This window comes from Rhinoderma darwinii, chromosome 11 (assembly GCF_050947455.1).
Source record: "Rhinoderma darwinii isolate aRhiDar2 chromosome 11, aRhiDar2.hap1, whole genome shotgun sequence".
In the NCBI taxonomy this organism is placed as follows: domain Eukaryota; kingdom Metazoa; phylum Chordata; class Amphibia; order Anura; family Rhinodermatidae; genus Rhinoderma; species Rhinoderma darwinii.
Window position 1 is genome coordinate 47,610,007 of NC_134697.1, and position 25,826 is coordinate 47,635,832.

The 25,826-nt window shown below is 41.8% G+C and overlaps 1 protein-coding gene across 1 annotated transcript; it reads left to right on the forward strand.

Annotated features, from left to right (window-relative positions):
• The first annotated feature begins 302 nt into the window (after positions 1 to 302).
• Positions 303 to 25,826, forward strand: LOC142663828 (lysosomal acid lipase/cholesteryl ester hydrolase-like). Its single transcript, XM_075842656.1, has 9 exons — positions 303 to 422; positions 1,327 to 1,441; positions 2,999 to 3,197; positions 10,448 to 10,557; positions 13,620 to 13,756; positions 16,336 to 16,482; positions 21,149 to 21,220; positions 22,627 to 22,695; positions 25,599 to 25,826. The coding sequence occupies exons 1-9, from the start codon at positions 303 to 305 to the stop codon at positions 25,824 to 25,826; spliced, it is 1,197 nt and encodes a 398-aa protein (XP_075698771.1).

Genomic DNA, 25,826 nt, shown 5'->3' on the forward strand with positions numbered 1-25,826 from the left:
TCAGCAAATACAGAGTCTGATAGAGCATGCCACAGTTTTTTTCAGTTGGACTCTAATGGAATCCGACAGCAAAAACCTCTGTGCGCCTCTGTATAAAATCAGACGCATACGTAGGTAAAGGTAGAGGCCTCATGCATTTATTTGGTAGGCCTATGTTGGCTCTGTACAAAACGATGCTGTAATGTGGCCGTGTGCATGAGTCCTTCATGTATTTCTCTCCCTGCAGTAGTGTAAAAGTTAATACAGTCTGCTCCAGTGTCATTAAAGTACCGTACTTGTTGTTTTTTTCTAATAGTCCAAAAATGTGGAGTTGGTATGCGGTGACCATTATGATTTCTGGATGTGCCAGTCAAATGCTGGACGACTATAACGATAATCAATGTGTTGCTTATAATCCGGACCCTGAAGCGTATCTGACTGTTGTAAGTTTTCTTTCCTCATTTAATAATTCTGTACTTGTTCACATATTTTTAGCATAACTCAAAGATATAGCAACACAATTTTTTTTACATTACATTGTTAATGTTATTTTTATTTGTGCCGATAAAGTATCTATTTCGCCAGATGAACCCATTTAATCTATCAATTTACTTCTTATAATTGATGTGATCATTTGTAGTAGCTCTATCTGACATTTAAACACAGACAAAGTTGTAGATTTAAAAGTAGAAGCGTACAACACTATTGTATAGCACTATTTTGGAATAATATCCCCTTCCCCACGAAATACTAAATAGATTGTAGACATTGGTGTAGTATTTCTTACTGATGCTTATAATCTGCTTATATTTACTGTTCTTCCAAAGTTGCGTATACTGCAGCACAGTTGCTTGGCAGGTTTTATAGCATTGTTCATACTGTTCATCCTGGTTCATGAATACATTTCAAAATCACAATAGTGAATACTGACGCTAAAAGTTGCCTTAGATATTAGAATGGATTACTGAAGAATGACCGGTTCTCATTGTTTAGGTCGATCAAGGGACTCCCCAATTATCTTTCTGTAAGTAGAGAAATAGGACTATATACACCATAATGAACAACCTAGATAAGCCATCCTGACAAAGTGGGCAACACACAGGTCAGGCAACTTCTGCTCAACGTTATCTCTCCATTTTCTTTTATGACTTCCCAAAACCAAATTTCTATTTCTATTGATCTATGTTTCTATATTTGGCACCGCTCCACATTTCTCTGCACTCCACATGCATCTTTTTTGTAGCCCCAAAGGGGAAACCTTTTCTATTGATTTTTTTTTTTTTTTTTTTTAAATCGGAATAATATACTATATTATTATGTAATATTACATTTTCTATAATGTTATAGACTCAACTAATCAGCTACCGAGGATATCCAAGTGAGGAGTATGAGGTGGTCACTGATGATGGGTACATCCTAAGTGTCAACCGAATACCACATGGCATAAAGCCTCATTCTAGAGGTACGTTATGATTGTTCACCTTGATGTATTGATTTCCTTTTACATTTATTTAGAGCAATAATGGTTTGTGATCTACAGCTTACTAGAAGGGACTATAGATTCAGATCTTACGGTTCTATAGTTTGGACTTTGAGACCCACCTGTTTACCAGCAATAATTTCTAAATGACATCAATTTTTTCAAACGGCCGCGTAAAAAAACACCCTGTCTGAACGAAACGCCATTTTTTCCATTTAAATCAATGTGCAGATGTTTGGGGGCGTTCAGCTTCCATTTTTTTCAGGCGTTTTTCGGGGTGCTTACTCGCCGAAAAAACGCCTGAAAACACTGCATGTAAACATACCCTTACAGCTCCACATACTGTGCCGAATTGAAAATATTGACTTAATATTGTTTGCTTTGAACGTTTTCTCCATTCAGCTATGAGTTACCCTCTTGAGAACTCTTGTTGATATCAATGATACTTCTGTGCATACCAAGCACCTTAAGTTAAATTGGCAATACGAAATAATTTAGAGTGCATATGAATTCTTCTAAAATATCCCTTTCTCTACAAACTACTTCCAGTTGTTTGGTTAAAATGAATTGCAGAGATGTCTCAGTTTGAAACAATACATTTTAATTAAAGGCTATGTACACCTTTGAAAACATATATAATTTTTTTTTATTATTTAAATAAAAATATGTATCAGTGTGTTTGGTGCAACTTAGTAATTACTTCTTATTAAAAATATTTTTTACTTTTTGAGATACAGCTGCTTTGTATCCTGTATACAGAGCAGCGGTATCATGCACTGAAACCTGTATTCGTCAGGTGAGCGGCACTGATGGGTACAGTAGGTCCTGCGTGTCTCTGTCACACTTGTAGATGTGATGAAAACGTATCTTACGATGCACTGCTGTAAATAACATGACATCCCCATGAGTTCTCTTTGATTTTTGTTATCTGTTTTCCGTTTGAGAAATGTAAAATGGAAAAACATTTAAATAAATAAAAGAGGACGTACAAATGTCCTTGTATCGATGGAGGATGGACCCTGGTGGGACTAAAGTACCCCAATGCAACACTTTGAACGTTGCTAACATGTAAAGTTTATAATTTTGGCAGAGGTTAGATTATTGTTCTCACTAGTGACGTAGTATGTTCTCCATGCACTGATATCTTGGCGTTCTTGAGGAAAGTATAACAGTGAGTTTGTTGCTTATACACAACAGCTAATATGAGCAAGCAGTGGGGGAAGGAAATTCAGCATTGAAACAGGTGAACTTCTGATTCTCATAGGCTCTAATTAATGGAAATCTAAAGTCTCCGATTATTCCCTTGCCCTAATGTAGAGCTACAGTGCAGCCAAATATATCAGGCAAGTATTATTCAAAGACAAGTAACATATTAAGTTTCAAGATACTTACATTCTACTTTCTTCCAGTGGTTGTCGTGTGACGTATGAAAAAAAACCAACAAAAAATAAATATATATATATATATATATATATATATATATATATATAGCGGTGTTTTATTTTATTTATATACCTTATACTCTTTTTAATACTTTAGAGCCTAAACCTGTGGTATTACTACAACATGGCCTCCTTGGGGATGCCAGCAACTGGATCACCAACTTTGAATACAATAGTCTGGGTTTCATCCTGGCAGATGCAGGTTATGATGTGTGGTTGGGAAACAGTCGGGGTAATACTTGGTCTCAGAAGCACAAGACTCTGTCCCCTACAGACATCAAATTCTGGGCTTTCAGGTATGAATATTTAAAAAATAAAAATAAATTTGTGTGTATATATGTATGTATGTTGCGTAACTCATAGTGACTGAAGATCATGAGTATTACCACCATATTAGAACGTTGTTCAGTCTTGCATATTTTATTCTACTGCAATGAAAACCTTTTTGCAAACTGTTGCAAGACAAATGATTTGTAAAGTTGTGTAAGCTTCCAATCAAAACTGTAAATGGGTTTTCCACTACCAACAAGAAACCACCTACATTCTAAAGGGGTTTTCCACTATCGGCCAACTGATGACCTATCCACCGGATAGGTCATCAGAATATGATCGGTGCTTTTTCGACACCCGGACTCCGCACCGATCCGCTGCTTCGGCTGCCTCCGGACACTGGACATCCATGCCGGAAGCAGATGGCACCGGTCACAGAATAGGGGCAGAGCTGCAGTTCGGCTGCACAGCCCCTATGCAGTGTACGGAGCCAACTGCTATAGTGTGCAAAGACAGTCGGTTCCCGCTGGCAGCCGGAACAGCTGATCGGTCTGGGTGTCGGACACGCACCGATCATATACTGATGACCTATCCGGTGGATAGGTCATCAGTTGCCCGGTAGTGGAAAACCCCTTTAGAATGTAGGTGGTTTCTTATTGTTAACCCCCATATCCTACTCTCCTCATGTCATTGAAGATAAGACATTGGGGAACTGTTTGGTGGGGTTCTTATACTATACAGCTGCTGTACTAGTCTTTGTGTCTACCAGAGCAGCATAAGATCAAGTGAGCAAGTTTTTTGTGGATCAGTTTCAGTGTGAATTCACATTAGAATAGGAAAAATCAAGCAATCAGCGTGACTTCGAACAAGGCATGGTCATCGGTGCTAGACTAGCCAGGGCCAGTATTTAAAAATCTGCCAACCTTGTGGGGTATTCTCATTCACCGGTGTCAAAAGCATACTGAGGTTAATGTGATCAAAGAAAAACATCCAGTGAAAGGGGATCCTGTGGACGTCAACAACTTTTCGACGATAGGGGTCCAGAGGATGTCAAGAATCGTTCTGATGAACAGGCTGTGCACAGTAAGGGTATGTGCACACGACCTCTTTTCAGACGTAATGGAGGCGTTTTATCATTGCTGTCGTGATCCTCCATCTCGGCCAGCATGGCTTATGTCGTCAAGGTCTCAAATTGACCAGCGGGGTCCATGGCCTGAGTGTACTGTCACATAGCGGGTTAGTGGACCCACTAGGACGTACCACCGTAGCGAGGAGGCAGCTGGCCAAACAACCGGAAACCCCAGCAATACAATGTCCTGCACAAGGGTACCTGGATAGTCCAGACAGTGGCCGCAGCTCTGGCACTGATGGAGATGGGTGCAGCAGATAACGCCAAACGTGGCGGATGACACAGGTGCCGCAGGTTGCGCCGGACGTGGCGGATTCCTCCGGACGTGGCGGATTCCTCCGGACGTGGAAGATGACACTGGACGTGACACGACTCCGACTCTAATAGGCACAGGAACAAGAACAGCACGGGATACAGGAACAGGTAACAAGGCACGGGTAACAACTGGAACGGGAAACACTAAGGGACCATTTGCAAGACAGACTGGGAAAACTAACAACGCTCAGGCAAGGATCAGAAGGCCTGGGGCCTTCTTATAGACCAGGAAATCATGGCAGTAGATGATGATGACTATTTCCTTTGTGCATACGCTGGCCCTTTAAGGCCAGGCAAGAGCGCGCGCGCGCACCCTACGGGGCACAGCAGACCGGAGCGGAAGTGAGCGCTGGTGAGTAAACCCGATTTCCCGCGGCCATGGACGCTACACAGAGTAAATGAATGGGGAGAAGTGTATGATGCTGATTGGTCAGCGTCATACACTTCTCTCCACAACGCCCACTTGGTCAAAAGTAAAAACACACCCAGTTGTCTATTAAGAAAGGCATTAGCATAAAGCTAAAATAGGTCATAACTTGGTGAAAATAGATCATTTTTCTAAATAAAAAGCACTGCTGTAATCTACATTACAGCGCCGATCACATTATGTACAAGATAGGGAACTTATAATGTGATGACAGATGCTCTTTATTTATTTTTTTTCATTATCAACGCATTTTTATTAGAAAATAAACAAAGCATATAAAACATTACACAAAATTGCAAAAATTGGCACATAGTGCAATGCAAGAAAGTCAAATTGCAATAAATGTTACAAAAACATATGAGTAACGGCAGGAGGTAGCCTCCTGAACATCAAAGTGATATGAACTACATAATAAAACCTAATGGTAGGTAATAATATCATAACTACAATAAAGGTAGTGCAATATATAGGGAAACCAGTACCAAAGGCGATACGTAATGATACGTTTAAAGTCTAACACGAAGTTACACAAACACAAGACAACGAAGGGAAACACAGACGGACAAAAGCACACAGAATTTGGCGAAAGGAATGTTCAATAGAGGCCATCCAACCAAAGAGGCATATCAGGACCCTCCCGGAATTCAGACCAAACTGACCAAGTTTGAACAAAAAACTCAGGCCTACCACGATCAGCAGACATCAGCTCCTCCATCCTCATAATCCCATTCAATTCCGTTACCCATTCCTTCAAGGAAGGCACGGTACTAGACTTCCAATGACGCGGAATGACCGTTCTAGCTGCAGTCAAAAAATGTCTAAAAATCCCAGTTTTGAGGTGTGGGAGTGATCCAGTGACCATGGAGAGCAATCCAACAGAAGGCGAGGTAGGAACGTCAGTACCAAAAAGTTTGTTGCCAAGATTAAAAAAAATCTCCCAGAAGGGACGGAGCTTGGGGCAATTCCACCAAATGTGCAACATGGTTCCAGGAGCCTCCCCACACCTCCAACAAGCTGCAGGCACCTCAGGGAATATCCTATGCAAAAGGGAAGGACAGCGGTACCATCTGGTAAGTATTTTATAGTTTTTCTCTTGAGCAAAACAGGAAGTCAGTAACTTATGGGCCAGGAAGAAAGAAGTTCCCCACTCTTCCTCAGAGTGCCGAACCCCCATGTCCTCATCCCACGCTGTGGTGAATTTGTTAATTGAGAGAAGGAGTAATCAGGTTGGAGGATCCCATGTAAATAGGACAGCACATGAGAAGGAGCAGAAGTCAAGGACAGATAATGTTCCAGAGGAGTCTTACCCTGCAGTAACACAAGGCAATCACCCATGGAAGAGAGGTAGGAACGTAGCTGAAAATAGGACCACCAGATTGATCGTCTCCCCGGGCAGGCCTCAGAGACAGCATTAAGTGACAAAATTGCACCTTCAGGTGTAAGGGTCTGCGCCAAGTATCCACCATCCTGTCTCCCCCAACAGAGGAATGTGTCAACACCCACCGCCGGAAGGAAGGGTTATCAAACAGAGGAGTCAAAGGACCCGGACGGTGAACAATGTCCAGGGTACCAATGATCCGCTCCCAATATCACAAGAAACTGACGTGTGAGGAAAGGCAGAGAGGACGTTGGTCTCTGGAGACCAGACAACCAAGGTAAAGAGGACAATGCAAGAGATGACATTTTATTCTCGATTCGTACCCATTGCTTACCCGCAGCCGCACGGAACCAGTCAACCAACCTCATGAGAATCTCAGCATAATGGTAGCGCTTAAAGTCCGGTAAGCCCGCACCTCCCTTCGTCTTGGGCCTACTGAGAGTAGAAAATCTAAGCCGAGGCCGAGATGAGCTCCAGACAAATTTGGTTATGGCCCTATGCAAGGTCTTAAAGAAGGACGCAGGGACCACAATGGGGACAGTTTGGAATATGTACAAAAATTTAGGTAAAATATCCATTTTGACCGCGTTTATACGTCCGAACCATGACATGCGCCGACCCCCATATGCCTCCAACTCTCGCAAGGTACGCTGTAAGAGAGGTGTGTAGTTCAGGGTAAACAGATCAGACAACTGTGTGGGGATATGTATCCCTAAATATTTTAAAGATGTAGTTTGCCACTTGAACGGGAAAACCCGAGCAAGATGGGTAGCCAGAGGGGCGTCTAGAGATACATTCAGTGCCTCCGATTTAGAATAATTGACCTTGAAGTTACTCAAGTGACCAAATCGTTCAAACTCCCCCGTCAAAGATGGCAAAGAAATCATTGGAGGTACATTAGAAGATCATTAGCGTACAGTGCTAACTTGTGATGTTGAGCCCCAACGCAAACACCTTGAATGGTGAACCTTGAGGGTTATTCCGCAGTGCCACGGCCAGATGTTCCATGACTAACACATATAACAGAGGTGAAAGTGGACACCACTGTCTTGTTCCATTTGCAATAGGTAAAGAGTCAGACAAGAGACCATTAACTCGTACCCGAGCTGTAGGCCTGTGATATAGTGCCATAATCCTGGCCACCATGGTAGAGCCAAGGCCAACCTGATTCAGGACACTGCGGAGAAACACCCAGTGTACCCTATCGAAGGCCTTTTTGGCATCGACAGAAAGTAGACACATCGATATCTGTCGTGACTGACAATAAGATGTTAAAAGCAGGGTCTTGTTAGTATTGTCCCGGGCTTCTCTACTCCGTACAAACCCTACCTGATCATCCGTGACCAAGCCCGGTAATAGCGGAGAAAGTCTGGCTGCAATCAACTTCGTAAAGATTTTTAGATCTACATTAATCAATGAGATGGGCCGAAAATTTGCACACGTCGTGGGGTCTTTGCCCGGTTTTGGTAGGAGAGTAATATGAGCCTCAAGAGACTGAGGCGCAAAGGGACAAGAGGAAGACACAGAGTTAAAGACTTTCGTCAAAAAGGGAGCAAGTTGATCCTTGAACGTCTTATAAAATCTATTGTTGAACCCATCAGGTCATGGACTTTTGCCCAAAGGAGAATCACCAATCGCCTGTAAGACTTCGGATTCCAAAAATTCGTCCTCAAGTCCCAAGGCATACCCAGCCTCCAAAGACGGCAAGGCCGTGTCTTGTACATACTGATCAATTTTCTCTCGCAACGCATCCGCCTGCATGTCCTGAAAATTACCTTTGAGGTTATACAAAGTGGAGTAATATTGCCTAAAACATTCAGCAATACCGACTGGGTCATGAATCTCGCCGCCAGTGGGAGATACAATTTTAGGGATATATGATGCTTGCGTACGGGGATGCAAAATCCGAGCTAAAGTCCGACCACATTTATCCGCATATTCGTAGGAGTGTTTGCGCATCCGATCCCGAAATCTAGCATGTGACTGGTCTAGCAAGGAACGCAGAGATTCTTGCGTCGTAGTGAGTTCAGAAAACACCTGAGAGGAGGAAGAAGCACGCTTATGACTGGACTCCAACTCTCGTATCCGCTCCAATAGCCGTGCAATAACTACCCCTTTTTCCCTCTTCAAACGAGCACCGTTCTGGATCAGGACACCCCTAACCACGCAGTTCAATGCCTCCCACTGTAAAGGTAGCGGAGTAGAGTAATGAACGTGTACAGCGAAAAAGGAGCTAAGCGTATCTTTAAGAGCGGACAGACATACCGTATCGCGTAAGAGATTATCATTAAGCTTCCAAGACTGGAACGTGGGCTCCGAGTCAGGGAAGGTAAGAGATAAAAACACCGGTGCATGATCCGACCAAAACATGGGGCCCACCTCAGAAGTAGGGTGCCAAGTAAGCAAGTGATGGCTAACGAGAAAGGCATCTAAACGACTGTACATATTGTGCAGTGGAGAGAAATGAGTATATTCTCGTACCTGGGGATGGAGAACCCTCCACACGTCAATCAATTGCATAGAGTGCATCATAGTCTTCAAGGCTGCCAATTGTGTCTTAGGAACAGCAGACCTGCCCGAGGAGGTATCAAGCCTGGAGTCAAAGGTTAAATTAAAGTCACCACCCACAAGTAAAACACCTTCCGAAAACTCCTCTAATTTCCTGAGAAATACACGACACACCCGAGCCGCGTCCTGATTAGGAAGATAAAAGTTAGCCAATGTGAAAATCTTATTCTTAATAGACAACTTAAGAAAGACAAACCGACCACCTGGGTCGATCAGAACATCAATGGTCTTATGAGCAAGTGATTTATGGACACAAATACTAGCCCCTTTGGATTTACCGTCCGGGTTGGCACTATGAAACCAAACCGGATAATACCGGTTAGTAAACTGAGGGGTATGGCCCACCTGAAAATTGGTTTCCTGTAAGAACAGGATCTGCACCCGCTCTTTGTGCATGTGATATAAGACCTGTGAGCGTTTTTCAGGGACATTAAACCCTCTGACATTAAGGGTACAGACTTTCAACTGTGCCATATCGCCGTAACCAGAATGAGCAAGCCAATACTGTGTACTATCGTACCAAGGACAAAGACCAGACAAACCAGGAAGGTATAACACGACAACAAAGACAAACAAACCGGGTGAAATGATCACCCACTCCCTGAACTAATCAAGGAGAAACAATGTCTATGTTCACAGCTGTGTGCTAAAAAAATTCAGAAACCGAGGAAATTCACCAATTCGTTTTTGCATGCACATTAAATTGTGGATTATATAGATATATCATTTTACATCCCCTATACAAAATCTAAGATTGTGTTCAAATTTTATTTTCTGAACATGAATCTTTTCCATCCATCTCTCGTGATAATTCTTATTACTATAACTTTACACTAAAGATTGGGTGTGACTTATTCAGTGCTGCGATTGGGACGCTGGTATTTGTCCAGGCCATCAATGAACAGCCTTAATTAGGCACATAGGGGAGATTAGATAAGCACATGTTCATCTTCTCACTCCTTTTCTGTATCATAGCATATAATAACATAACTAACATAGCAAAAGTTTGTTACCCCTTTCCCTGGGGTCATCTACAGCCATACAGGGACAGGAGGAGGATCGCAAATTCTTCACCTCTCCCTGCACACTGCCAGCTGCCCCCCAACAAATCAGCACAACAAAGGGGCCACGGAGCTGCAGTGACTGCAAAAAGCCCATTCAATGTTTATCCAGACCTAGTGGTGCATCTGTACATGTGGCTGTGCCCTGTACTGTGCCCTGTACCAAACACACATTATTGGCCGATATTTAGAATACACCATCATTGTGTTTTCACGGAAAAGTCACAATCTGTGTGATATTATTCCAATTATTTGTGACTGTTATTGTTCTTGTACTCTATTTTTTTTTTATTATTTTGTGCTGCATTATAAAAGGGCCACAGCATATGTTGGTGTTATAGTTATCACTAATAATAAATAATGTAAACATTTAATCCCATAATCCTTCTATTTTCCAGTTATGATGAAATGGCAAAAAAAGATCTTCCTGCAGTTATAGATTTTATTTTGCAAAAAACGGGTCAGAAGCAATTATATTACATTGCTCATTCACAAGGCACCACCATAGGTAAGAGTATTTTATGCTTCCTTTTGAAGGTGGATTATAATTAAAATTAAAAAATATATATAAAGTGTATGATTATAGAGAGCATATGCTCTGGGGTCTCCACCAACCACCCTGTGGAGAGATGGCCACCAATTTGCGTGGCTCTCCCTTTTGAAGTCTAGAGAGTCGCTAGCTCGACTATCTCAATAAGTTATAGACTTTAGCGGAGAGAGTCACATGTATGCACGGTCACCTCTCTTATAAATGGCTTCAATAGGGGGTCAGGTGTGATTCATGTCTCAGAGGTGGGATGGCACTGCCACTAAATTTTTTGCCTCGGGACCTTCACCAATCTTAATTTGTCTTGAAACTAGGTATCACATATAAAACCTGCTTAGGTTTATTTTTACAGTAAAGGACACTTGGCGCCGCAGCCATTTTTCTTACCCGCATTTAAAAAGCCATAATTGTTTTCTTTTCCCATCGACCTGGCCGCATGAGGGCTTGTTTTTGCAGCACAAGTTGTAGTTTTTAATGCCACTGTTTTAATGTACTGGGAATCTGAAAAAAAATAATTTGTGGAATGGACAAAAAAACAGCGATTCCGACATAGTTTTTTGGGTTTAATTTTTACAGTGTTCACTGTGCGGTAAAAACGTCATGTTAACTTTATTCTGCGGATCAATATGATTACGGCTATACCAAATTTATATATTTTTTTTATGATGTACTACCTTTACCAAGAAAAATATATTTGATTAAAAAATGGTTTTGTATCGCCAAATTCTAAGACCCATAACTTTTTATTTTTCAGTCCATTAAGCGGTGTGAGGGCTTGATGTTATCAGGGCGAGCTGTCGTTTTAATTAGTATTTTTAGGTACTGTAGATGTGACTTTTTAATCCCTTTCTATTCTATTTTTTTCTTATATTTGTTTTACACCTGACCTATGAATCCGGGCCAGCCCCCCATCTCTGTCCTCCATCACATAGGTTGCAGCCACAGATTGCTTACTGATAATCATATATTTGATAAAAATATCTTACTATTTAATTACACTTTTTTATGTCCTTAAATACACTTGCAATATATTGAACGTCCAGTACTGTTCATCCCACACTTTCTGTTCATGAATATAATGCCAGAACTGCTACTGATGTGATACAGCACCATTGTAAGACAATCGGTTAAACATGCGCACTGTACCATTCAGGGCTTGAGGAAAGCTGAATTTCAATAGGCATTGTTTGTAATTGCTACAAATGGGGCACCTTTTGGAAATCCAGCATTTGTTACACCAAGATAACTCAAAATGAACAGAATAGAATATAAGGATTTTACGAAAGAGGAGAACGTCAGGATCTTATATTCCATTAGACATTAGGCCGTGTACCAAACCCTAAACTGGATACGTTTTCTTAAAGTTTTTTTTGGAGATTAGTAAAACACAAATGTTTTCTCCCAGAAATGGCAGGACTCTTGTCCATGGGCTGTGTCTAGTATTACTGCTCATCCTCTATACCAGGCTTAGCCCATGGACGAGAGAGGCGCTGTTTCCGGGAGAAAGCATCCATGTTTTCTAATTTCATACATTTCCTTTAACCCTATTACTGCCGAGACAATTTTCCCACTTTTGACACACAAAACCTGAATTATAAAATAAAAGAAATCATGTTATACCACTACACCCATATATCATATGAAAGTGGACACCTGGCACATTGAGAAAATTCCACCCGGCACTTTATGCTCATGTGCGCCTTCATGCAGTTTTGCATAAAAGCCTAACATTTCATAAAAAATTTTATAAATTTTTTTTGCATCTAAAGATCTGACCCAAGCAGAGTCTGAGACGCACATTGCCTGCTAAAAATAAAAGTTCAAGATGTGCAGAGTTCATACATACCACTTATGCCTATATCTACATGCACATATCTCCACATAATCACCAGAACTGGATAGACCTAAAATATTAGATCCAGATACCATAAACATTTGAGTCCACAAATGTCCTGATTAGGCACAAGGGGTGATTATATGTGTAACTGCTCGTCTTCTTACCCCTGTAGTAGGAATAAAGACAAAAAAAACAAAAACCCCTGAAGATCCTTGGCCGTGTAAACGAGCGCCAATTAACGACACAGCTCGTTGATCGGTGCTCGTTTGCGCCTTTCTCAAGAAGCTAGTATGGGGACGAGCGCTCGTTACACCGATCTCTCGTCCCCATACATTATTATTATTATTAGATGAACGAGCGTTTGCCCTATAATTGGCCAGTGTAAAAGGGCCTTAAGTGTGACAATCAGAGAGCACATATCCTATCATTGGTAAGATGGGTGGTAACATAAAGAAAAGGTCCTGTTACCCCCCCCCCCCCCTTAGGTCACTGGATGGTTGGAGACATTACAGTAACGAACTTTGAATTTTCTTCCTGCTGTCACTTGTACCTCCCTTATTTAGACACAAAAACAGAAAATAAAACTTTTCATGCTGCTCCCTGACTTCTAGTGCTGCCCCCCAAATATTGAGCCTGGTATTTTTTTAAGAGCTAAGATTCTGAACTTTACTATGATCAAATCTGAGCTCTTGCTGCAGCAAGAGTTTGAAGTCATGATGAATTACATACATCCTTGGCAGTGAAGGGGTAAAAAGGGTTTTCCCACAAGTGACATTTATCCGAATGATAAATGTAGGATTGCTGCCCCCCCATCCCCAATCACTAGTTCCAAGCCCCCTTTTCCTCCGCACTTCACGACCACAGTGAGGAGAAACTTTAGCGGAGTGGTGGTCGAGAATGCACCCTGCCACTACATTCAATGTCTATGAGGCTGATAGAAACAGCTGAGCACCGCTCCAGTCACAGTTCGTCTCACTAAGGTCGTTGGTGAGGAACGGGTGGTCTCAGGATCAGATTCTAGTGATCGTGGGAGTCCCGGCAGTAGGGCCCCCAGTAGTCAGTCTGTGAATAGGTGATAAATTTCAATTGTGGAAAAACCCCTTTAAGGAATCATTTAATTTGATTTTAGTATCACAACAAAAATTGTCACCTTAATGCGAATCTTTTTATTTTGCCATTATCTCAGGATTCATAGCATTTTCCACCATTCCTCAACTGGCAAAGAAAATTAAAATGTTTTTTGGTCTTGCTCCTGTGGCTACTGTTCAACATCCTCTTGGTCCAATTGCAGCTGCCAGATTAATACCAACTTGTTTGATCAAGGTACAGTACAGAAAAACTGTCATAAAATCTCCTGTAGGTTTTGTGTACTGTAGGTGTTCCAATACTATAGTGTATTTTATCAACTTAGTCAAAAATATATAGTTGAACAGACTATAATTGAAGGTGTTCAATATGTTATCCAAACCAAAAATCAGCAGAGAAAGGCTACAGAGGCCTGGCTCAGATCTTATAGTCATACAGTTCTACCAAAAACAAATGAAGAGCTGGCCATAAATGTAATGAGAATGGCCCTTTAGTGTACATTACAAATATGAACAACATTCTCAATATATTACTTGTATGACGAAATGTGATGCGGGTAAGTGACTACTAAGTAACAGACTGGCGATGATGGCCACATGCTCTGGGTGATCACTTTAGGAGTGGCATCATGTTGGGCTTCCCTCATCAAGGGAGGCAGATGTAATCTATGTATATAAGGTTAAATGTAAGGCTACATTAACATGAGCGTGGGCAACTTTGGACGTGAAAATTAGAGCCGATGGAGGGATGCGTGAAAACGCAAGAAAATAGGACATGTCCTATTTTTCCACGGACCCTTCACACGCTCCGTTAGAACCACTGCTGTGTGTACGGCTCCATTGAAATACATGAGTCCGTGTGACAGCCGTTGTTTTAACGGCCGTCACATGGACGAGTAACACGCTCATCTGAATGAGCCCTAAATTTAAATTAAAAGGAAAATCTCCCTTTATATATTCCAATAGAATTTAGTGGCCAAACATAGGCTAGCAGAGTCTCCTTCTAACATACGTTTAGAAAGTTTCCTGCAGCCCCCAAATGTGTACAAAAAGAAATGTATACCGTGCAATACATATTTTTTTGTTTTATGGGGGTCAATAGCAGACATATGAATATAAATAGGCGTACAGTTGCTTACGTTGGGCCATACGTTCAGTGGGACCATTTCAAATGGTTGAACATCTTGAACATGGTATGAATTTTGTGAGTCATCCTGTTCCTAGAGCAATATTTTAAATAATCTGATTGTGGTTTTTGCCTGTTTCTTTATACTGTATTTTTTTGCCAAAATTAAGTTCATGGGAAAGCCACCACAAAACATGGACCACATTGTGTGTTTAGTTTAAAAAATGCAACATTCCTTATAAACCGTGCAGTTCTTATGGGAGGTTTTTGCTATGTGTAAATATACCTGAAGCCCAGTTTACAGTTTGCATTTGCAGATTTCTTTAGCCGTTAATCAGGAGTAGATGTTAACATTTATTTTATAAAAACAAAAATAATTACATGTAGATGTAGAGCAGCCAAAAATTTTTGTATCTAAACTGCATATAATCTGCAATTCTACTTTTCTTTCCCACTTCGTTGTCTGCAAATTTTCTCTCTATAAGGCTGTGGCTAAACCTAGACTGGTGTTTTGTAGAGCGCGATAAATCGCTGTCTATAGGAATGCATTCAGTAGCTTGAAAATCTATTCAAAATCGCTCCAGACAAGTGTGTATCTCTGAAATCCCAGCATGCAGCGATTAACAATAAATGAATATCGCTTACTAAAAAAAAAAAAAGCTCCAGCCTAGCTGTGCTGAGTGGGTGTGCCCGTCCTGCAGCTCCCTTTCCCCTCTCACAGCATGACATGATCTTCCCTCCTCCTTCCTGTCTAGTATTCACTGTTTTAGACTAGGTGGATTTTTGAGAATCCGCAGCATAATACAGTAGCAGCTAAGTAGATGAGATTTGAACAAATCTCATCCACTCGCTGCATAAATGATAAGCAGAAAAAAACCTTTTAGAAATTGTCCTGCGGTGCGGTTTTTTAATCCGCAGCATGTCCATTGTATTTGCATAATCGCTGCATTTTTGTTGCAGGTTTTCCCCATTGAATTAATGGGGAGGTAAAACCCGCAACAAGTAGCAGATGTTGCAGTTTTTGCGGAGGAAAAGCTGCGATTCCGCTGCAAATTAAAAAAAAAAATAAATCTTATACTTACCCAGAATTCTGTGCTTCTTCGTCCAAGCCAGCCTCCTGGGATGACGTTTCATCCCATGTGACCTCTGCAGCCAATCACAGGCTGCAGTGGCACATGGGATGAAATGTCATCCCCGGAGGCCGGGCTGCAGTATCGCAGAGGGAAGTGTCACCATTACTACAGGTAAGTATGAAACTTTTTTTTTTTTTTTTTCACGTACAGTTTTCAGCAGCAGACATTCCAGGCCGAAAAACAGCACCACAATTTGGTGCAGTTTTTCGGCTGGAATTCATGCGGTGACCAGGACAGATACGCTGTGTGCTTTTACGCAGCGTATCCACCCTGTGTGAACATAGCCTTACAGAGAGCCTGCAGGCAGGGAAAGGGGAACTGTAGGCTTCTGGGAGAAACCACTTTCCCCTAATAACATATATATTACAAAGTTTTATATATTCTCATGCAGTACGCATGTGAAAAACTATTTTTACTGAGAGGTTTCCTGTATAGGATTACCACTTAGTATTTACAACACGTCTGCTGTATATAAATTGAAAGGTTTGTGTATGTTAGTTTTGTATTTTTGAAATTGTCATATATGAGTGAGGCTTTTGTCTTGTTTTTTTCTTTCAGACCTTTTTTGGTGATAAGATCTTCATGCCACAATCCAGAATTATTAAGTACCTTTCCAGACATTTTTGTAATCATTCTGTACTGGATAACTTATGTGGTAACATGTTTTTCCTCCTGTGCGGGTTTAATAGTAATAACCTAAATATGGTATGTTCAACATGTAAACTCATTGTGGAATGAAAATGTATGCACATTTCTAAAAAATAATATGGGGGAAATTTATTAAGCAATAAAAAGTCGCAATATGTGCAAAAATGTTGCGACTTTTTTTATTTTTCAGCCACCTTCTCCACTTTTCAAAAAAGTGAGCGAAGACTAACAGTAGGAAGCAGGGGTACCCGCAGCCAGGCTTATTTACATAAATTTATGCCAGAATGATTTCCCTTACTGGCGCCAGGAGAACCGAAGATGCAACAAATTTAGGCGTGTGCATTTCAATATATTTATCGCATCTGCTACAGCGACGTTCATTCTTTCACTGGTGTATGTAACATCAGTCTAAGTAATTCTCCCCCTATGTGTTCCAATTCCTCACATTTTTAAGATCTCTTCTTGCTGTCAGTGAATTGTAACAGTCATATTTACATTTAAAGAGGCTCTGTCACCAGATTTTGCAACCCCTATCTGCAGATCGGCGCTGCAATGTAGATTACAGTAACGTTTTTATTTTTAAAAAACGAGCATTTTTGGCCAAGTTATGATCATTTTTGTATTTATGCAAATGAGGCTTGCAAAAGTACAACTGGGCGTGTTTAAAGTAAAAGTACAACTGGGCGTGTATTATGTGCGTACATCGGGGCGTTATTACTACTTTTACTAGCTGGGCTTTCTGACGAGAAGAATCATCCACTTCTCTTCAGAACGCCCAGCTTCTGGCAGTGCAGACACAGCCGTGTTCTCGAGAGATCACGCTGTGACGTCACTCACTTCCTGCCCCAGGTCCTGCATCGTGTCAGACGAGCGAGGACACATCGACACCAGAGGCTACAGATGATTCTGCAGCAGCATCGGCGTTTGCAGGTAAATCGATGTAGCTACTTACCTGCAAACGCTGATGCTGCTGCAGAATCAACTGTAGCCTCTGGTGCCGATGTGGCCGACACGATGCAGGACCTGTGAGTGACGTCCCAGATCTGCACTGCGAGAAGCTGGGCGTTCTGAAGAGAAGTGGATGATACTTCTCATCAGAACGCCCAGCTAGTAAAAGTAGTAAACACGCCCCGATGTACGCACATAATACACGCCCAGATGTACTTTTACTTTTCAACACGCCCAGTTGTACTTTTGCAAGCCTCATTTGCATAAATACAAAAATGGCCATAACTTGGCCAAAAATGCTCGTTTTTAAAAAATAAAAACGTTACTGTAATCTACATTGCAGCGCCTATCTGCTGCAATACCAGATAGGGGTTGCAAAATCTGGTGACAGAGCCTCTTTAAAGTTCAAAAAATAAATCTAATACTTCTCACAACTGAGAGTTTGCTATAATTGTATACAGTCTAATCAATTCGTTGTGAGCTATGAAAATCTCCAGCGTGAAATGCATGGGGGACTCTATGTGCCGCCGTAAAGCATCCCGCACATAGCTCGGCTCTGTCCTTTTTAAAAGGGTTATCCAGGATTAAAAAAAACCATAACTGCTTTATCTCAGAAACAGTGCCACACCTGCAATACCACGCATAACCTATGGACGTGTTTTTGGAAGAAAGCAGTCGTGAGTTTTTGCCCAGTAACTCAATGAGAGAGAGAGAATTACAAACTGTCTATATTTGTACAGGGAACTTTCTAGCTAATAAAGGTCTGTAATCGCTGTAGAATGAGCAAGGATTTAAGCTGACAGTTTCTCCAGTGTGAGAGGGAGGAGGGAAGAGGAGGAAATGCAATATAAGCTAGCAGGCTTTTAGAGACTGTGACCGGGCCGCAGCCCCACTGTATATGTAACATGGCAGACAATGATGGCAACTTCCTGTTAGCGAACTAGGAAGGAGGAGAGGTCTATAGGACAAAAGGCTGACTATAAAGGCAATGTCTCAAGAAGAGTACTGTACATAAGGAGCATAAATTGAAACAAATCTGATTTAGCTTTTGTGTAGACCAGGGGTGGGCAAACTTTTTGACTCGCGGGCCACAATGGGTTCTAAAATTTGACAGAGGGGCCGGGCCAGGAGCATTTGGAGGGAGTGTTTGGGCCGGATATACTAAAGCATTAAATGTAGTGTGTGCAACCTCATAGCACAGTAAGAACACTACAACCCAATTTATTAACTGTCTTTCAAATGTGAAAAATAGCCCTTATCAGTTAATAAATTTGTCTCAAGGAATATGCAAGATATGGCATTTACATACTATTTCGCAGATACTGGGAGGAGGAAATGTAAATAGATTAAAATAACATACGCACTGTGATTTATCAAGAAAAAAGTTCTGTTGACTGTAAATTAGCTGCCAACCTCTGAGCAGTAGCCGCCCGTTCTTGTGTTGACTGCTTGCTAGCATAGTTTGCATGCTTCGTGGCAAAGTGACGGCTGATATTGTACTCTTTGAAAACCGAAGGGCTTAATGGTGACGTGAAACGAAGTGAAAATTAAAGTGAAATAAAGAGAAATACGCGCCACATTAACCCCTTAATGACCGGGCCATTTTGCACGTTAATGACCAAGGATTATTTTTTGCTTTTTCCACGGTCGCATTCCAAGAGTCGTAACTCTTTTTTTATTCCGTCGACATAGCCGTATAAGGGCTTGTTATTTGCGGGACGAGTTGTATTTTGTAATTGTACCATTTTTAGATGCTTATAACATATTGATTAACTTTTATTAACTTTATTTTAGGAGAGAATTGAAAATAAGCAGCTATTCCAGCATTAATTTTCACGTTATAAATTTACGCCGTTTACTATGCAGCGTAAATAACATGTTAACTTTATTCTATGGGTCGGCACGATTACAGGGATACCAAATGTGTAAAGGTTTTATATGTTTTTTCTACGTTTGCACAATAAAAACCCTTTTAGAAAAAAATTACTTGTTTTTGCATCGCCGCATTCCAAGAGCCGTAATTTTTTTATTTTTCCGTCGATGTGGCCGTACGTGGGATTGATTTTTGAGGGACAATGTGTAGTTTTCATTAGTACTATTTTGGGGTACATAGGACTTATAGATTAACTTTTATTTTATTTTTTATGGGGGGAATGGGAGAAAAGAGAGAATTTTGCCGTTGTTTTTTGCGTTTTCTTTGGACGCCGTTCATCCGGCGGTTTAATTAATGTGTTCATTTTATTGGTCAAGTTGTTACGATCGCGGGGATACCATATATGTGTATGTGTGATTTGTTTTGACCGTTTTATTAAATAAAACCACTTTTTGGGGCAAAAAAGTAGTTTTATTTGACTTTGACTGTAATTTTTTTTATTTTTTTTTTCACAAACTTTATTTAACGGTTTTACTTTTTTTTTTTTAGTCCCACCGGGGACTTCACTATGCGATGTGCCGATCGCATATATAATGCTTTGGTATACTTCGTATACCAAAGCATTATTGCCTGTCCGTGTAAAACTGACAGGCAACCTGTTAGGTCATGCCTCTGGCATCGCCTAACAGGCAGATGCTGAAGACAGACCTGGGGGTCTTTGTTAGACCCCCGGCTGTCATGGAAACCCGACGGCGACCCGCAATTTGTTTGCGGGGGCGCCGATCGGGAGACAGAGGGAGTTCCCCCCTCTGTCAAACACATTAAATGCCGCTGTCACTGTTGACAGCGGCATTTAATGGGTTAAACTGCCGGAATCGGCGCGTGCTTCGATTCCGGCAGTTGCAGCAGGAGCCAGGCTGTGTATAACAGCCGTGCTCCTGCCGCTGATCGCGTGGGTAAACTGTCAGTACCCGCGCGATCACAGGACGGATATATCCGTCCTCCTGCGCGAACTAGCAGCTGCTGAGGACGGATATATCCGTCCTTCGGCGTTAATTAACAACGGTCAATGTGTTTTGAGTGCGCCATCTATTGGGAAAACGTGGGCATTGCAGGGAAAGGGGAAAAAAAAAAGGAGGTTTTTACTATTATTTGGACAAGTTCGGCGGGCCGGATTAAAAAGCCTAACGGGCCGTATGTGGCCCGCGGGCCGTAGTTTGCCCATGTCTGGTGTAGACTGATGAAAAAATATATATATTTTTGAATAAGGCTTTAATGTATCAAAATATGGTAAAAGTCTAAACACTTTCTGAATACATTGTAGTACCATGAACTTCCTGTGATATCCTGCACGATATCTGTGTGGTAGATAGATCACAATTTTGAATGCATTTGATGTGTAGTGATCCATGTGGCAGCCATATTTTTGGATTATTCATGTTTAGGTCTGCAAATGTACTTTGACCTGACAACACCAACCTAACCTAGCATGTACCCCAGATCTTTATCAGCAATACTTAATTTAATGCACACTTTCTGAATTGGACAATATTGCAGATGAAAAGGAGACATGCAGGTTATATGTAAAACTGTGGATGCGGCCAGACTGCAGAGGGGTCCTCTGACATGTGGTGGCCCCTTTCCTACATATTATCTGGGCACCTCACTCCAATTTCAAATATAAGTCCTGCCATTTTCCCATCCACTTGAATGTCTAAAGAGCTTCTTACAGCATTGTAAATGGCTGTTAACTCACTCCATATAACTAAGCACCAAACAGTGTAGACTTCTTTGACTCATGCCCACTTTCTAGCCACACATCAATTCCAGATTGAAATTGTACTCCTTTTATAAATCTTGTTTGAAACTTTGTGGTTAATTTTGTTTACTTCTATCATTTAGACTCGTGTACATGTGTACACTTCATACTGTCCTGCTGGAACATCTGTGCAGAATATGAGACATTGGTTACAGGTACAGTACAATACAGGCTACTATTCTACACAAAACTTTTTTTATTAAAAGCATTTGACAACATTGGCGCCTAAGTTTGATGTATGCCTGTGACGAAAGCCTAACAGTGGGATCTGTTGGACATGAGATATGATGGCATCTGTTTAACGTATACTCCCTGAAATGCTCTTATGACGTAAACGTTAAAGGATGCCTTATTAGCCTATGAGTGATGGATGCCATTGTTAGGCAACCGTCACAGAAAATGTTGCTGCCGTATACGCAACACATGGTGAAAAAATGCTATGCAAACCCGTTAACCTGTGAATAGACTGCTATTTATTTTCCTTGATGCTGGCTGGGTCTGAGCATCTGACTCTTATGGCTCTGTAACGGGGGAGCTATCCCCGCCATAGAGCCCTCAACAGTCAGTCAGATACTCTGACTTTACCCCTGCAGTATAATAACTACTGAGGGCTTTATGGGAGGGATTATATGGCAAAGGAAGGGTCTGAGCATCTGAGTGACTGCAGAGGGCTCTATGGGTGGCCAATAATTTCCCTGCACATAGAGCCCTCCGCAGTCAGTTATACGCTCAGACTAGGGGCTTTACGGGGGAGATTATATGCCTCCCATAGAGCCCTCTGCAGTCAGTCAGATGGTCAGACATCTCCCTCCAGCATAATCCCCCCCTAGCATCGGCTAATCTCTATAACATTAGTGGGGGCAGGAGGGTGAGTGAAGTAAGCGGTGCTCACTCTTTTACATGGGTCTGCCACAGCTCACTCACCTAACTGCCCTGCTCTTCTCTTCAGACCTCAGAATGTGAAGAGAGTGCTCCTCCTGTCCTGCTCTGGCGATGTATGCAGCGTCAGGGAGGTGTGTTCTAGCAGATGTGCCGAACGTCTGCTAGATAAAATAAGACAGCCTCTAAAAATGTAGGTAGCGTGGCCGCGGTGCATACCCCCTGTTCCCTGACCAAGCCCGCCCCTGCCCGCAGCCTTCATTTCTTCATCAGAAGTTGGGACCGACGACAGCGGAAATGCGGTCAGCAGCAGCCCTGCATAGTTTTTTTAAACTATGTGCAGTTTGGGCGGCCATGGGAGCCTTGGGCCCCAGGCAGCCACACAAACCGCCCATATGAGGATCGGCCACTTCTTCTCCTGGATAACGTTTTCATGTCCTGAGAAACTCCAGCCATCATTGGATCCGTCACTCCTTAGAGATAGGATTCATTACAATAAAGGCAGCAGTCAGGAAGAAATGGCTACAAATGTATGGTAAGACAATTAATGTAATAGTAGGTCCTGAGGTACATTTCATCAAGAACACATACTTGGAAATAGCACTTTCATTATTTTGTGAAATTGTTCAAAACATTTATATATTGTAATGAAATAAACACACATGTGTGACTTATTACTTAGGCTATCAACAATGGGAAACTACAGGCTTTTGACTGGGGCTATGAAGGCAATATGAAGCATTATAACCAGGTAATATTCATTTTGTGTATTTATTCTTAGAAATTCAAAAGCCTTATTACAGATGTTGTCTCACAAAGATAACCTCTTTTTGTAGTGAAGATGTCTAAAAATAGGGATGCCAACTTTTCCACCCATAAGTATTAGTTTTGTTACATTTTTGTGCAAAATTGCAACCAAAAATGTCAGAATGTGTAAATACTGTACACCCTATCACAAGTACAAAGTGAGTGTGGTTTGGGGGCATGGCTTTACACGGAGTGTGATTTGCCATTTAAGTATGGGAGTCTCAAACACACACAGACATACTGTAAAGCAGTCACTATCCTCCTCTTCTTCCTCCACCCTCCGCTCTTGACCCTCAGGGATGCCCAGGCAGGCAGTGCGCATGTTCAACTGCTGGATGGGCATGTCTCTGGCTCTCTATTGCGTTGCCCGCAGCAACCTCCTGCCGGGACTTATCCCCAACTTTATCTAATACTGATGCTGCTGAGGTTCCCTGGGCTGAGTGGCATGCCAAATGAGTAGTATCCAATCGAAATAGGAACTAAGCTGTCTTATTATGCAAAATTACTGGAAAAACTAATGATAAAAACTTTAACTGGCACTGGCCTCCCAGCGTTAATATCATCTGGAACGGTGGTTTATCGGCTTGGTTGTAACCCTAACTGTGCACCATATTTAATAGTTACTGCTGAGGTAGTAAAATATTCTACTTATTTGTCAGCACAGCAGTTGAATGAGCTTCAGAAATAGTAAATGTGTTGCAGTTCCCGGGCAGGTTCATGGCATACATGGAGAGCACGGAGGAACAGTGTACAGGTTAACAATGTACATAGGGAAAATAGCAGGTGTGGTATATACACATTTGGCTGCCATCTGAGACTTAGGAGTTTCCTTATAATTGTCAACTGCCTACATGAAGTAGGACATATTGTAGACAACTCCTGTGTTTTTGTCTTTGATTGTGTTAATGATTTATTACAAAAAGTTAACCTCTGAGAGGACCAGCAAAAATTGCACATAGTACTGCATAGTACTGTACAGTATCCTTCTCCGTCTCCAGCATGGCTCCACTCTCCTCAGTCCCCAGTATGGCTCCACTTTCCTTCTCATTCCTCAGGATAAATTCCTTCTACTTGCCAGTCTCAAGGATGACTCCACCAACTTTTCAGTCCCTAGCTCCCCAGTGTGCCCTTCATCTCATTTTTCAGCATGGCTCCCTTCTTCTTACTTCCCAGCATGGTTTATCTCATCTCAGTCCCCAAAATGGCTCCCCTCTTCTCAATCCCCGGTATGGCTACACTTTCCTACTCCGTCCCCAGCATGGCTCTCCTCTTCTCATTTTTCAGCATTGCTCTCTTCCTCTCATTCTTCAGCATGGCTCTCTTCTTCTAGATCCTCAGCATCGCTCTCTTCTTCTCAATTCCCAGCATGGCTTCCCTCTCTTCAGTCGCCAGCATGGCTCCACTCCTTCTCAGTCACCAGCATGGCTCCTCAAAGCTGAGTTCTGTTCATGTGCCAGTTGCTGTTATCTGCACACAAAGCTTGACAACTCCCCCCTTCTGGCCTCACCCAGTCCTCCAATGAGCTGCATCTTTAATCAAGGGCGGCATCGCCGCTGAGAAAGAGAAAAGCAAAAGCAGTGATTCAAAGCTTGGCAGCTCCCTCACCTTCTATGGCTCCCTCCTGTCCTCTAGTTCTTGCTCTCCCACAATGCATTTCATGGGACACAACAGCACGGAGAAGTGTCACGTTGTTTTATATATGGATTCCTAGCAAAAATCCTGATCAAAAAGGGGTGATCTCATTGTCCAAAAAGGAGGTGGTCTTTTTGACGAAGTCCACTGTACAGTACATAGAGTATAATGTAATTAAAGAGACTCTGTCACCACATTATAAGTGGCCTATCTCCTTCATAATGTGATCGGCGCTGTAATGTAGATCACAGCAGTGTTTTTTATTTAGAAAAACAATCAATTTTGACTGAGTTATGACCTATTTTATATTTATGCTAATGACTTTCTTAATGGACAACTGGGCGTGTTTTGCTTTTCGACCAAGTGGGCGTTGTAAAGAGAAGTGTATGACGCTGACCAATCAGTGACCAATCCGCGTCATACACTTCTCTCCATTCATTTATTCAGCACATAGTAATCCTGTGTTGTTCACTATGTGCAGCCACATACTCACACATTAACGCTACTGAAGTGCCTTGAGAGTTAATAGACATCGCGTCTAAGACGGGATGTCTATTCACAATCCCGACACTTCGGTAATGTTAGTGTGGGAGTTAATGACAGCAAGTGTGATTTACAGCGTGATCTCGCGAGATTACGCTTGCTGTGCTGTAAGTTCCACACAAACGTTACCGAAGTGTTGGGATTGTGAATAGACATCCCGTCCTGGTTGGACGCGATGTCTATTAACTCTCAAGGCACTTCAGTAATGTGAGTATGTGGCTGCACATAGTGAACAACACAGGATCACTATTTGCTGAATAAATGAATGGAGAGAAGTATATGCTGCTGATTGGTCAGCGTCATACACTCCTCTGTACAATGCCCACTTGGTCAAAAAGTAAAACGCCCAGTTATCTATTAAGAAAGTCATTAGCATAAAGCTAATATAGGTCATAATTCCGTCAAAAATGATAGTTTTTCTAAATACATTACAGCGCCTATCACATTATAAAACAGATAAAAACAAGGGGACATATACAAAAAACACAGAAAAAGGCCATACTTACAAATGGACACAGCCAGGCCTATCACATTATGTAGAAGATAGGGCACTTATAATGTGGTGACAGAGCCTCTTTAAATCTGGTCCTTATGGGGATGGTCCCCTCAAAGATGTTGTCTTATGGGGATGGTTTCACTGTATATTTATATTCTCCATGTTTTTTTTTTCAGAGCACTCCCCCTTTGTACAATGTGACAAACATGAATGTCCCCACAGCTCTCTGGAGTGGCGGACATGATTGGCTTGCTGACCAGCTGGATATTGCCTCATTGCTCCCTAAACTCCGCAACCTGGTCTATCATAAACAGATTCCAAAATGGGAGCATCTAGACTTCATATGGGGTCTTGATGCTCCACAGTGTATGTATAACAAAATCCTTGAACTCCTGGAAAAGTAG